Here is a 13,513-nt window from a genome sequence, read left to right as displayed (position 1 = left end):
GCCTCCGGCCAGAGAGACAGTTTTTTTTTTTTTTTTTTTTTTTTCTGTTTAAAGCGTCGTCGCCGCTCCCGCCTGGAGGAGCAAGGGGGTGCGGGCGGGTGGAGGCTGGGGGCGGTCCCCTCTTTAGATGCCCGCCCCACCGGAACCCGCCGCCTCGCCCTGGGCCGTCGCCAGAAGGCTCTCACCTGGGCCCGCTGGCCTGGCCAGCAGATTCCTCCGGGCGGGGCGGGGCGCTGCGGGGAGGCCTGCCCAGACTTCTGCCCGCCCGGTCAAAGCGGGAAACCGAGGCTGGGAGCAAAGGAGCGGTCTCGCCCAGGTCACTGGAGGGAGGAGAGGCCAGGTGGGATTGGAACCCAGGCCTCAGCCTTTTCGCAGCCTCCCTTGCAGACGTGAGGGTCCTAACACCCCAAAGTCACTTCCCAATTGTCCTGGTCCATTCTCCTGTGGCTAGGGGCTGAGGGGGGCCACCCTCTGGACAGGGGTTCAGTGAAAGGTCCCTGAAGAGGAACAGAAAGAACAAAGCTGGAATTTCAGCTTCCCTACCGACCCCCCCTAAATGGCTTCCTGGTGCCCACTGTACCCCCCCCCCCCCCTTGTCTGGCCTGGCTGGTGGGGCTGGCTCTGGGCCTCAGACACTCTGGAATCGCCAAGGTCTGAGCTCAGGGCCTGGCCCCCTTCCCAGGCTAACAGCCGGGAGGAGGGGGGTGCTGCTTCGGGGCCCAGGGGCCTGGGGAGGGGCACAGCAGGGCCCCAGGGCAGGGGTTGGCAGGGGCTGGGGAGAGGCTTTGAGTTTGGTCAAGGCTGGAGAGGAGCCAGGTCTGTTCACTGGGCTGGAAGGGGGGCTCTGGAGGCTACAGTGTCCTGGGGCCCAGGGTGTAAGGGGGAAGGCCTGGCTGGGACACCCCAGGATTCAGTCTCTGACTCACAGAACTCAGCAAGAGGTGGGTGTGACCAGGGTCTATCCAGAGCAGGACACTGCTAAGTCAAGGTGGCACCAAACCCTGTCCTGCTGGGCACCAAGCATGACACTCTGACTGAAGGAGGGGGTGGCTCAGGATTTGTCCTCCAGCCACACCTATTCAAGGGACTCGGGGTTTTTACTTTGGTGGTAGATTTATTTGGGGGGACTGAGCGGAACCCTTTAGTGGAGCCCCTTCCTGAATTGCTCAAACCCAGGCTGGAATCCCAGGGGTGGGACAGGGGTCATCCCTTGTCCCCAGGGTTTTTCTGCTGCTGGGATCCAGCAGAGTGGGCGGGGCAGCTCCACCTGCTCTCAGCGCTCAGGTCACTGCAGAGGCAGGAAACGATACTGGTGCATAGCTGAGCGTTTGATGATCACTTTTTCCTCCTACTCATAGGAACCGACCCTCCTCTGCCGAGAGCAGGAAGTGGCTCACTTCGGAACACAGCGCAGAAAACAGAGCAGGGCTGGAGTCGCAGCCGGCCTCAGCTTTCTCTCCTGCGAAATGGGGATCCAGTCACTCAACAAACTGAGAACTATCACATGTCAAGCTCTTGCTAAGAAATAGGTCCAGCCCTGACTGGTGTGGCTCAGTGAGTAGGGTGTCAGCCCTTAAAGTGAAAGGTTACCCGTGGATCGGATTCCTGCTCAGGGCACAGGCCTGGGTTGCAGGCCAGGTCCCCAGTGGGGGGCGCTCGAGAGGCAGCTGATCGATGTTCATCTCTCGCACGTTCCTCTCTCACACGGATGTTCCTCTCCTGCTCTTTCTCTCTCCCTTCCCCTCTCTCTAAAAATAAAATCTTTAAAAAAGAGAAAGAAAGAAATAGAAGCCACCCCTGCCCTCCTGGAGCTTCTTCTCTGGGGGAGACAGACATGTGACAAATCAATTCACACATGGTGTGACCACAACAGAGGTCAGTGCTGTGAAAGAAGAGCCAGGAGCTGGGAACAAGAGTGGCGGTGGGACCTGGAGGTCCAGGAAGCCCCTCCGACACAGGGACGTCTACGCTGGAGGAAGAGCAGGAATTAACTGGGTGAGCAGCCAGCGAAGCTAGAGAGAAGGCTGCGGGAGGCCCACGAGACGGAGGGAACCGGTAAAGAGACAATTCACAAAGGGGGTGCGCAGGGAGCGGGCAGGGTCGAGTGATGAGGGAGAGATCCAGTTCTTCCAGGAGCTGAGAGAAGGCCCTCGGGGCAACGGACTGGGGAGGGGAGAGACTTTGGGAGGTGGGAGGCCACGTGAGAAGTCTGGGTTTTATCTTCATTGCAATGGGACAGTATCGGGGCTGGAGGGGTACTGTTGCATTATCCCAGGAGCACTGATCTCTTGTGGATGCGATGGAGTTGTATTTGGGAAGCGGGATCTAGAAACTGGTGAAGTGAAGGGTGCGGGAGGCGGGCGGCCTGGACGGCTGCGGTGGGACTCGCGGAGATAGAGGTGCTGGTGTCGTCCTCGTGGAGACACAGGCTCAGGGTCCTCGGCTCACAGGAGCATTTCGGGCCATGGGAAAAGACGGTCTTTGCTTAAGACAAAAACCCTGACTGGTATGGCTCAGTGGATTGAGCACCGGCCTGTAAAGCAAAGGGTTCCCGGTTCAATTCCCAGTCAGGGCACATGTCTGGGTTGCAGGCCAGGTCCCCAGTAGAGGACATATGGGAGGCAACCGCACATTGATGTTTCTTTCCCACTCTTTCCCCTCTCTAAAAATAAATAAAATATTTTTTTTTTTAAAAAGAGAGAGAGAGAGAAGAGGGCCAGGCAGACCAGGGAGGCACCATTCCCAGGTTTGGGAGAGGAGGCAGAGTCAGAAGTGACTAGAAGAACAGCTGGGAGGGCAGAGAGAGGGAAACCAGGAATGTGATGCAGGCCAAGAGGAGTGTGTACGGGGCTGGGGGTGCCCAGGTGTCCGACGCTGCTGACAGCAGGATGGGGGGCAGGACAGCCCTTCTCAGGGGCCACTCGGGACTCAGTGACTTGGAGCAGCAAAAGCAAGCCCCTCATCCTAGTGCTTGGCACAGAGTGAGTGCTCAATGACTTACCTATCGTCATTGCCAAACTTCTTAAGCTCAGGGGGATCTGGCAGGAGACAGCACCCCCAAGTGGGTGGTGGAGGGGACTGGAATGGAGAAACTGTTTACAAAGGGCTAAGACCGCGGAGGGCAGCAGAGGGCAGCAGAGCCTCGCTAAAGGAACCAGGAAGGGGAGCCACTGCCCCGCTAGCCCGCGAGTGGACACCCGGATGGGCAAACTGTGGCCTCCGCAGAGACCTGCAGCACCTGCCCGCCCGCAGCCCTTCGGGGCGGGGGGTTAGGGGAATAAACGCTATCCTAGTCTTTTCCTGCCCAGTCGAGCCTCCCAGGGGCTGAACCCAAAAAGCGTCCTTCAGGCAGGGCAGCCTGGGTAGGCAAGTGAGCCTCACGGCCTGGGGCAGGGAGGGCAGGGATGGTGGGTCTGCTGCAGGACAGACGGCGACATCCAGACCGGTGGGATCTTTGGACTGACCATCTTTTCTATCCTCATGTCCTGTGTCCGCACGCCCAGTCACCTATCTTCCTAGAATCTCCTGACACTGGCACACCTCCATGCCTCCAACATGTAAGTCCTCCTGACAGTGCAAGGGGACTGTGACCTCTGCGGTCACTCCAGACCATTCCTGCTGCCTAACAGGCCTCCCAGCACTGTTTCTGTCTGCTGCGGGCCCTCTTCCACCTGGTGGTGCCAGAGTTGCTTTTAAAAACCTGATTCTAACGCTGCTCCTCCCACACTTAAAAAACCTCCAGTGGCTTCTCTTTGCTCACCTGCACCTACAAAGTCCTCCGTGCCTGAAAGGTGCCGAGCTCCGGCCTTTGCCTCAGTTGGGGCCTCCTGCCCCTGTGAGACATTTCTGTGTGTCTCTCTCCACGACTACCGCCCTGGCCCTCTGGGTCACGTCACCTGTTTGGCTGCTGCTGCTGCAACTCATCACAACCTGAAACTTTCTTCTTTGTGAGTTTGCTTACTCGCTTCTTGTCCTCTCACCGCCCCCCCCCCCCAGGAAGGCACAAACCCCAGGTTCTAGCCCAGGGCTACTCACAGAATGTGACTGCTGACTGAATGGAGTGTGGCCACAGGAGCACCCAGCATTTTCTGTGTGCTTTGTACTGTCATGGTATTTCATCATGCCAGCACCCCACAAAGGGAGAAACCGAGGCGCTGCACCGTGTAACAGTTAGACTCAGGTCCTGTGGTGATAAGATCCGGGGCTGAACTCAGATCTGTGGGGCTCAAAACCCACACAGTGCTCCTGGGATGGAGGAATGAGAGGGTCCCACAGACGTCCCAAAGATAGATGGGTGGGATCCCAAGGGCTATGAGGGGCTTTGCTGGAGGGACAAAGAGGAGCCGTGGAACCCAAGCCCAGGGAATGCTCAGACTGCTTAAATGTTACGGATGGGCTCTGTGTGCAGAGGGGCCCCTGAGGCCCTGAGAAGGCAAGGGACTGGGCTGAAGTTATGTAGCTGGTCAGCTGCGGAGCCAGGACTCAGACGCAGGCTCCTACGGCTCCACTGCGCAGGCTCCCACTCAGAATCAGCTGGACAGGGAGCAGCAGCCTGCACGGTGGGGGGCGCGTTTCCGCAGGCGGCGCAGCACCGCACTTCTTTTCTGGCGGGACTTCTTCCCGGCGGCGGCGTCCAGTACCTGCGGTGTGAGTTAGGGAAATTCTTCAGCTTCCGTGTGCTTCCTTTGCCTAATTTGTAAACAGAGGATCGAATGAGCCGACATTTAGGAAGTCTTTAGCAGATGCTGGCCATATAGTAAGTGCTCGGTATACATTAGTTCTTTTTATTATTATCGGGTCTGGCTGGGAGCCACGCCGGCTTGGCTGGGGGGAGGAGAGTTGCCAGTGAGAGAGGGCTGACTGCCCCATGCTCTGTTCCTCCTCTCTGAGTTCTGAATGTCTTTGGGAAGCTTCTAGGCTCTGAGGGTGGATGGGTGGGGGCTACGCATCAGTTCTAAAGATGAGGGTTGGCCCTGGCCCAGTGGCTCAGTTGGTTGGAGCGTCGTTCTGGACACCCAAAGGTTGCAGGTTCAATGCCTGGTCAGGGCACATGCCTAGGCTGAGGGTTTGATTCTCTGGTCAGGGCTCAGATGGGAAACAACCGATTGATATTTCCCTCCGTCCCCCTCCCCCTCTCCCTTCCTCTCTCTCTAAAATCAACAAGCATATTCTTGGGTGAGGATTAAAAAACAAAGAAGAGGGTTGGAAGTTTCAGGGGCCTGGAGAAGACAATTCTTCCCTAAAGCATTTCTCTCCAATGACACTTTACAGAAAGTGGCTGTCACTGAGTCCCTCTGATGTGCCACACACTGTGATAAAGGGCACAGAGAGATGGGATTGGAAAATGAAATGAACCTCTCTCCACTCCTGGTAAATCGGAGAAGATCTTCAGCCCCTCCGCTCTTCTCCACCTTTCAAAGAGAAGGCCCACTGGTGAGAATTAGGCCACAGCTGTATGCAGCCTGGGTGGAGCCACAGCCCCGCCACGTCCCAGCAGGTGACCGTGGGTAAATCGCCCACCCTGTCCCAGCCTCAGCTTCCTCATCTGCAAATTGGGGATGATGAAAGTCCTAACTCACAGCACTGTCCTGAGGATTAAATGAGAAAATTCATGAAAACCTCTTTGTAGAGTACCCAGCCCCCCAAAAACATACACCGAAAGTTGAGTATTATTATTTTCACCACTGTCACCTGGTCTTTTTCTGTTTCACGGAAATGTCATGTTAATTCACATTGCAGTAAAAATGGAGAGAAAAGCCAACCCCTTTTCAGAGCCTGTGAGTGTGAAAATACAGTAATGTAACTTAGGATTTTCAGAGCTGTAGCTATGTGGCAAAAGCCACTTGTTGCCATTTGAACTTGACCCCCAAATGAGGCAGTGGGGGGGTGTGATTGAACTGTATGTGAAAATGCCACCACTGTGAGCACTGTCACTCAGGATTGGGACTAACTACTGCCACGTCAACAGTGCCACTGGTGCTGGGATGGCTCATAGGAGGGTGTGCTAAATTCTTTGGTGAGGGAACGGATGAGAGAGCCCAAGCCCGCTGCTTCCCAGACAACCGGCCTGCCCACCACGACTGCTGTAAATTGGCTTTCCCACCAGCATCCTGGGGACCTTCTACATGTTCACCCCTGTCAAGGACTGGGAGGGACTCAGAGGCACAGAGTCCTGTACTCTGTGCCCACTCAGTGATGGCGGACATGTCGCCACATCCAGTGCAATGATGGATCCAGGCAGCAGTGGAAACAGTCTGGACAGCGCGGGCTGGAGCAACAGCCTGGTTCCCGTTGCTTCTGTCAGGGTGGGGCCCCAAGTGTTGGCATCGTGCTCCAGATAGTTTGATCAGTCATGACTGGTTCCCACAGTGAGCTGAAAACATTGCCATCCAAAGCCCTCCATTGGGCCGCAGGGCTGTGGCTGACATTATTTATTCCACATTTGGGTCTCCTTGACTCAGCAGCCACAGCCACACTGCCTTCCAGCGGGAGCTGCCCTGCTGCAACGGTGTCACTGGTCCTGGTTTGCAGATGAGGAATGAAGACCAGAGAGGAGAGGTATATGAGTCCAGGTGATACAGCCAGTAAGGAGCAGATCCAGAATCAAACCTGATCCTGCCAGACTCCAAGCTGTGCCTTGTCCAATCTCCTGTGAAACTGGAGGCAGGCAGGGGCCCTGAGTGGGGAAACGTGATGGGGGTCCCCTTGAGTAGTGGGAGGGGAAGAATGTAGGGAGAGCGGGAGGGCATCAAGGGCCAGATTTGTAGGACCCTGGAGACCATAGTGAGGACTTCAGGTTTTCATCTAAATGAGATGGGAAGATGCCAGAGGCTTTTAAGCAAGAGTGACATGATCTGATTAATATTTTGAAAGAATTACTCTGTTTCCTTCTTTGTAAAATGGGGATAGCAGTGGTTCCTGCCCCAGGAGGTTGTCAGGGGAAAATGCAAGGGATTAAATGGGAGGGTAAGTGTAAGGGCCTTAGTTGGTGCCAGGAATACACCATTGAAGAGATATTGGCCATGAGGATGACACGAAGGGTGCATTGAAGAGTTCAGGGTGGGGCCGGGAGCCCAAGACAGTAAGGACTGGGAAGGCTTGTGCGCACAGGCTTGAGTCCAAGAGTCCCTGGAGTCAGCTCGGCAGAACTGACCTGGAGCCAGGCCCTGAGTCAGCTATGCTGCTGCCCAAGAGCCTGCTGGTAGAGGGTGAGAGTGAAAGAAGCACAGGGCTCTCCAAGAGAGCAAGAGGCAGCAAGGGTATGAAAATGGCAGTTCCAAAGACTCTCTATGTAGGAGGAAGATGGGACCAGGAGGAGGGCGCCCAGTCTTCAGGTAATATCGCTGATGCACGTGCTGTCTAACCAAAGGAGGAGGTTGCTGATGAGATGATGGGGGTCTGAGCCTTGGCGCGCAGCCTTGGGGCAGGGGAGGATGCACATACAGCAGGAGACTGCTGCCTGCCCCATCTGGCTTCTCCAAACCTCTCCAATAAGGGAGAGGATGTGTCTGGGAAGGAACACAGAAAAGGAGCCCTGCCTGGTGTGGATCAGTGGACTGAGTGCCAGCCTGTGAACCAAAAGATCACTGGTTGAATTCCCAGGAAGGCCGGTGCCTGGGTTGTAGGCCAGGTCCCCAGTAGGGGGTGCTCAAGAGGCAACCACACATTGATGTTTCCCTCTCTCTCCCCCTTCCCTCTCTAAAAATAAATAAATAAAATCTTAATTTAAAAAAAACACAGAAGAGGGGAAAAATCACCAAGACCAACGTTAAGGAGCACTAGTAATTTTTTTAAAGATTTTATTTATTTATTTATCTTTAGAGGGGAAGGAGAGAGGGAGAGAAACATCAATGTATGGTTGCCTTTTGTGCATCCCTTGCTGGGAACTGGCCTGCAGGGAACCAGTCTGCAACCCAGGAATATGCCCTGACTGGGAATCGAACCTCTGGTTCGACACGATCCTCTGGTTCGCAGGCCTGAGCTCAATCCACTGAGCTACACCAGCCAGGGCTTAGTAATTTTTAAAAAATATTTTATTTATTTATTTCTAGAGAGCGGGAAAGGGAAGGAGAAAGAGAAGAGTGGGAGAGAAACATCAATGTGTGGTTGTCTCTCATGTGTCCCCTACTGGGGACCTGGCCTGCAACCCAGGCACGTGCCCTGACTGGGAATCAAACTGGCGACCCTTTGCTTCACAACCCTGTGCTCAATCCACTGAACCACACCAGCCAGGGCAGCACTAATAATTTTAATAGCATCTCACCCAAGGAGGGCGTAAGAGTCACCGGCTTGTGTAATAAGCCCTTCATTACCACCCACTCTCCAGCACACATTACTCCGCTGTGGCTGCTCCCTGAAAAACGGGCTGTACTTCAGAAAAGTTGAGAGCTGACTTTATATCAGCCCCAGGCCTTAGGGTAGGTAGGAGATGGAGAGCCCGGGACAGGAAACATGCAAATAGGCTGAAAGGTATAGAAAGCAAGAATGTTCTCTGCCTGACCTGCCTTGCATGTTGAAGTGAGAAGTACTGAGGCCTGAAAAGCCTCCACGCGCGATTCAAAGGCCGTTCGTTATTAGCAAAGGTGTTACTGTGATGACGTCAGTGCCCCGCCTGCCAATGGTCCGGCTCGCGCGGAAAGAGAAAGCCCAGGGCAGGCGGAGGCCAGCGGGGATTCCTCGAGCCGAGAAATTCCTTCCATCCGCGGCGGACAAAAAGGGTGACTGCGCAGTCACCTCCGGGTCCCGTGATCTGAGAGGAGTTCCCGGGGAGAAGTGGCTCTCGACGCCCAACCCCGCCGGTCGAAAGTTCTTGTCTGCTGAGTTACCTCCGGCAGGCGCGAACTGCGCAGGACCTGGCCGACAGCAGACACGCCCCACTCCGGGCACCGCGACCTCCGAGGGGGCACTCTTTGCGTCATTTCCGCCCTCGTTCTTTGCGTGACGTGAGGGGGAGGAGCCGGAGAAAGGCGCTCTGTCCGTAGGTCATTTCCGTTGAGCCTAGCGGCGACAACGGCAACATGGCTCTGAATGGCGCTGGTGAGGACCTGAGCTGCGGGGGTCTGCGGTTGCGGGGTGCGGGAGGTAGCCTGCTTCCACACGAGACCCAGGTCCAGCCCCGGCTGGCGTAGCCCAGTGGATTGAGCGCCGGCCTGTGAGCCGAAAGGTTGCTGGTTCCATTCTCAGTCAGGGCACATGCCAGGGTTGCGGGCCAGGTCCCTGGTTGGGGACAAGAGAGTCAGCCAACTGATGTTTCTCTCTCACATAGATTTATCTCTTCCTTTCTTACTCCTTCCCTTCCCCTCTCTCTGAAAATAAATAAAATCTCTTGCAAAGAAACCCAAATCCCTTGTGCCTTTCTTTCCCCAGAAGTTGACGATTTTTCCTGGGAGCCTCCGACCGAAGCGGAAACCAAGGTTCTGCAAGCGCGACGCGAGCGGCAGGATCGCATCTCCGCGCTCATGGGCGACTACCTGCTACGTGGTTACCGCATGCTGGGCGAGACGTGCGCGGACTGTGGGGTGAGGAGAGACTCGGGGTGGGGCCACGTACCAGGCTGCACGGCGCTTCCCCAGCCCCTTTCTGGACCTCGCAGCCCAGCGTCTTACCCTAGCCGCTTGTGCTTTCTGGCCCCTAGACGATCCTCCTCCAAAATAAGCAGCGGCAGGTGTACTGCGTGGCCTGTCAGGAGCTCGACTCAGACGTGGATAAAGATAACCCGGGTGAGGGACTGCATTTACTTGGTGGTGACAGCCCTGGGAACGGTAGGCCTGGGAGGTGACAGTGGCATCCTTGAGTGGGTTGGAGGTAAGGTGCTTTCTCCTTTTAGCTCCATAAAGGAGCATGCATTCAACAAGAGCAGTGAGCGCCTCCTGTGTGCTAGACACCAGGGAGATCCCCAGCTCAGTCAGGCATAGTCCTGATTGAAGAGATGAATCGAGGACAGAAGTAAATCTGATTCAAAGAATAAGCAGTGAGTTGTCTTAGAGAGTGGCAGGGAAGATATGAGGAGCACAGAAAGAGCAGAGCAGTGGAGAGTAAGGAGGTGGCTCAGGGCTGAGGGAGGGCTCAGGCATCCTGACCACTCCACTCCATTTCTCCTCTTTTAGCTCTGAATGCCCAGGCTGCCCTCTCCCAAGCTCGGGAGCACCAACTCGCCTCTTCCTTGGAGCTCCCTGCAGGCTCTCGGCCCACCCCTCAGCCCCCAGTACCCCGTCCAGAACACTGTGAGGGAGCTGCGGCAGGGCTGAAGGCAGCCCAGGGGTCGGCCCCTCCTGCTGTGCCTCCAAATGCAGATGTTGTGGCCAGCACACAGGAGGCCCTCCTGCAGAAGCTGACCTGGGCCTCAGCCGAACTGGGCTCTAGTGCCTCCCTGGAGACTAGCATCCAGCTCTGTAGCCTCATCCGGGCTTGTGCTGAGGCCCTGCACAGCCTGCAGCAGCTGCAACACTAAGAGCCCCTCCCCGCCTACCCCCCAGAAAAACCCTCTAGAAAAACAGCCGTTCCTCTTGTGTGGTTTGTTCTTTTCATGGTTCTGAGTGTGCATGCCAGCCCCAGCTCCACTCACCTATTGCCTGCTTTTGGTCTCTTACCCCACCCCTCTCTGATCTTGATGCCCTGAGATGGGAGTTGGGCTCGTTCTGCTCAGTTTCCCCACTCAGAGGATGACAGGGAGGGAGAGAACTACGTGATAGTTGCCCCCCAAAGGCAGGAACTAGAGGGATGGGCCTCTGCAGCACCCCCGTAGCCTCCTGAGCCATCCAGGGCTCGTTCCCCACCCTTGAGTGAGATTGGGATCCAGTCCCCTTGGTTCCTTCTTCCCCGAAGCATCCTGGGACCATCATCCTTTCCCATCTCCTGCCCAGCCCAGGGGCTCAGGCACTGACGGGGCGTCGTAAGGTTGCACAGTAGGAATCAAATATGGATGTACCTCAGTCTCCTGATCCCCGATTTTAGATCCTTTACCTTGGGAGTTACAACTCGACAGAATAATGAAACACGGTGTTGGGGGAGGGGAGCATAAAGAGCTGTGAAGGAACCGTGCCCGCTACTTGTGGTGTCTTCCCTCTCTTTTACTGTCTCCTGTCTGACCCAATTCCTTTACTCAGCTTTCTACGATCCGGAGCGACTTGGGCCCACGGCTGTGGCCCTTTTAAGAGAGGCCCCGCCCACGCGAAGGGGTTGGGTTAGGGGCGGAGTCAGGAGGTGGGGAAGGAACAAAGCCCGGCCTGCGGGCCGCCGCTGGGCTCGGCTGGTAGGGCCCCGGGAGTGCGGGGCCTGCGGGCGGCAGCCCAGGCAGAACATTGGAGAGAAAGGCTCCATCGTCGCCCGGGCTGGCCAAGTCATGAATGGGCTGCCCCCGGCTGAAGCGCCGGGCGGCGCGGGCTGCGCCCTGGCCGGACTCCCGCCGCTACCGCGCGGCCTCAGCGGTCTCCTTAACGCGAGCGGGGGCTCGTGGCGGGAGCTGGAGCGCATCTACAGCCAGCGCAACCGTATCCACGATGAGCTGAGCCGTGCGGCCCGCGTCCCTGAAGGGCTCCATGGAGCCACAGGCTCCGCCAACGCCGGATCTGCAGCCGGTCCTCTCGGGCCGCGTCGCCCTGTCAACCTCGACTCGGCATTAGCCGCGCTGCGTAAGGAGATGGTGAGTAGCTGGGACCTGGGCCAAGGGGTTGGGTGGGGGGTGCTGCTGCCGAGCAGGGGAGTCCCGAGGTGAGGCGGAGCGCAGAGGTATGGAACCAGGAATGCCTGGGTCTCAGGACATGTAGAAGCCAGGCGGACGGTCACAGGGGATATGGTAACAGTAATTACACCTACCATTTATGGCAATAGTTACCATGCATTTTAAGTGCTTTATTCATCTTATTTCATTCCACCCTGCTAGATGAGTGTTACCTCCTTTTAACAGCTGAGGGCCAATGACTTGCCTAAAGATTCACTGCATGCAGGTGGCGTCTGTGTCCACAAAAATTTAGAAAGTGTGGAAAGGTTGACTACGGCTCTGGTTCGGGCTGAGGGTGGCCTGGTCCCCAGCCCCAGCCCACTCTGAGTCTGTTGCAGGTGGGGTTGCGGCAGCTGGACATGTCCCTGTTGTGCCAGCTGTGGGGCCTGTACGAGTCAATCCAGGACTACAAGCACCTGTGCCAAGACCTGAGCCTGTGCCAGGACCTGTCGTCCTCACTGCACTCAGACAGCTCCTACCCTCCAGATGCCGGCCTGTCTGATGACGAGGACCCTCCTGATGCCAGCCTGCCCCCGGACCCGCCACCCCTCACTGTGCCCCAGACTCACAATGCCCGTGACCAGTGGCTACAAGACGCCTTCCATATCAACCTCTGAAGAACGGGGGATGGGTGGGAGGTGTGTACCCGTGCAAAAGGCTCAGAAACTCACCCCTCAGCAAGTGCACAGAGTAGAGTGCCTGCTTCCCCCCATACCACCTCACCCACAGGAGGGCGAGGCCTGGGCTGCGCAGAGGCACCACTGCCAACCCCCTCTCCTGTCTCGGGTTTGCTGGCACTAGGGCAGACACCTGGGCTACAGCCTTTGCCCATGGCACTGGACCCCCCATCTTGGCTAACCTTTAAGCTGGCAGTGGGGCCTGAAGCATCTTGCATTCCCCTTGGCGTCTCGGATTGGGATGGGTGCTTGGCTTCCATCTCCTTTTCACCTTTTGCTGCTCTTGGCAGCTGCTGGCTCAGGGGCATCCTGCTTCTGGTCCTTGGGTCCCATTCCCCTAGACAAGGGCTCCAGGACCCATTCTTGCACCCACCCGCAGCTGAGAGGGCCAAGGCTCTGCGCTGGATATTTAAGTTTAGGAGCCAGCCTTTTGGGCACATAGATAAATAAACACCCTCAGCGTGCCAGTGTACTTTCTGACTGCTTGGTTCCCCGGCGGGAATGTAGTGGTGTTTTTGGCAAGTGCAGCCCCGCGCTCCGCCGGCAGGTGGTGCCAAGGCCCTGAGAATAAAGGCTTGGCGGTGGCGGGACGTGAATCTCCCCTTCCTTGCATGGGTTGCGAAGCGTTTCAAACTTGTCCTTGGTGCCACGGTTGTGTGGCTGTGGGCGAGTCACTTCCCCTCTCTGGCCGGAGGCTGGAGCCCAACCTTCCCCACTTCACTTGCTTGGTCCTTCCTGGCTAGCGGGGAAGGAAGGAGAAGGAGCCGCCCAACTTGAGGAGAGAAACTTTCCAGTCGGGGAGGAGTTGGGGCAGCACAGGAAATGGGTGGGCCTGAGCCAGCAGGCCTAGGGGCCCCTCAGAGGGAGAGGGGAAGGCGCCTTAGGGAAGGGCTTGGGAGCTAGTGAGTGCCCTCTGGGTGAGAGGGAGGCACTGCGGAGGCAGAAGGGTGTGAAGTTGGTGGTCCCTCAGACCCCCCCAGAGGCCAGGCAAGCCTTGGAGGAGAGATGGGGGCAGGACCCCAGGCTTTGGTACAGAGGACGGGGGTATGACCCCAGCCACCCCCACTCCTCAGTCTCCAGCAGACTGCCTGGCCCTGCCCCACTGCACTTGGGATCT

General features: G+C 56.9%; 2 protein-coding genes across 2 annotated transcripts; both read left to right on the top strand.

Moving 5' to 3' along the window:
* Nucleotides 1-8,937: 8,937 nt before the first annotated feature.
* On the top strand, nucleotides 8,938-11,047 carry ZNRD2 (zinc ribbon domain containing 2). The gene is made up of 4 exons (XM_037146509.2): nucleotides 8,938-9,036; nucleotides 9,367-9,518; nucleotides 9,635-9,719; nucleotides 10,107-11,047. The coding sequence occupies exons 1-4, from the start codon at nucleotides 9,018-9,020 to the stop codon at nucleotides 10,448-10,450; spliced, it is 600 nt and encodes a 199-aa protein (XP_037002404.2). The 5' UTR covers nucleotides 8,938-9,017; the 3' UTR covers nucleotides 10,451-11,047.
* A 93-nt stretch (nucleotides 11,048-11,140) lies between these two features.
* On the top strand, nucleotides 11,141-12,868 carry FAM89B (family with sequence similarity 89 member B). Its single transcript, XM_037146510.2, has 2 exons — nucleotides 11,141-11,641; nucleotides 12,058-12,868. Exons 1-2 carry the CDS (start codon nucleotides 11,342-11,344, stop codon nucleotides 12,334-12,336), a joined length of 579 nt encoding a protein of 192 aa, XP_037002405.2. The 5' UTR covers nucleotides 11,141-11,341; the 3' UTR covers nucleotides 12,337-12,868.
* Nucleotides 12,869-13,513: the final 645 nt, after the last annotated feature.

Source organism: Artibeus jamaicensis, unplaced genomic scaffold (genome assembly GCF_021234435.1).
Source record: "Artibeus jamaicensis isolate MK-2021 breed Jamaican fruit bat unplaced genomic scaffold, CSHL_Jam_final scaffold_614, whole genome shotgun sequence".
NCBI lineage: Eukaryota > Metazoa > Chordata > Mammalia > Chiroptera > Phyllostomidae > Artibeus > Artibeus jamaicensis.
The sequence above is the reverse complement of the archived record's forward strand: the minus strand, read 5'-3'. Positions and strand labels throughout refer to the sequence as shown.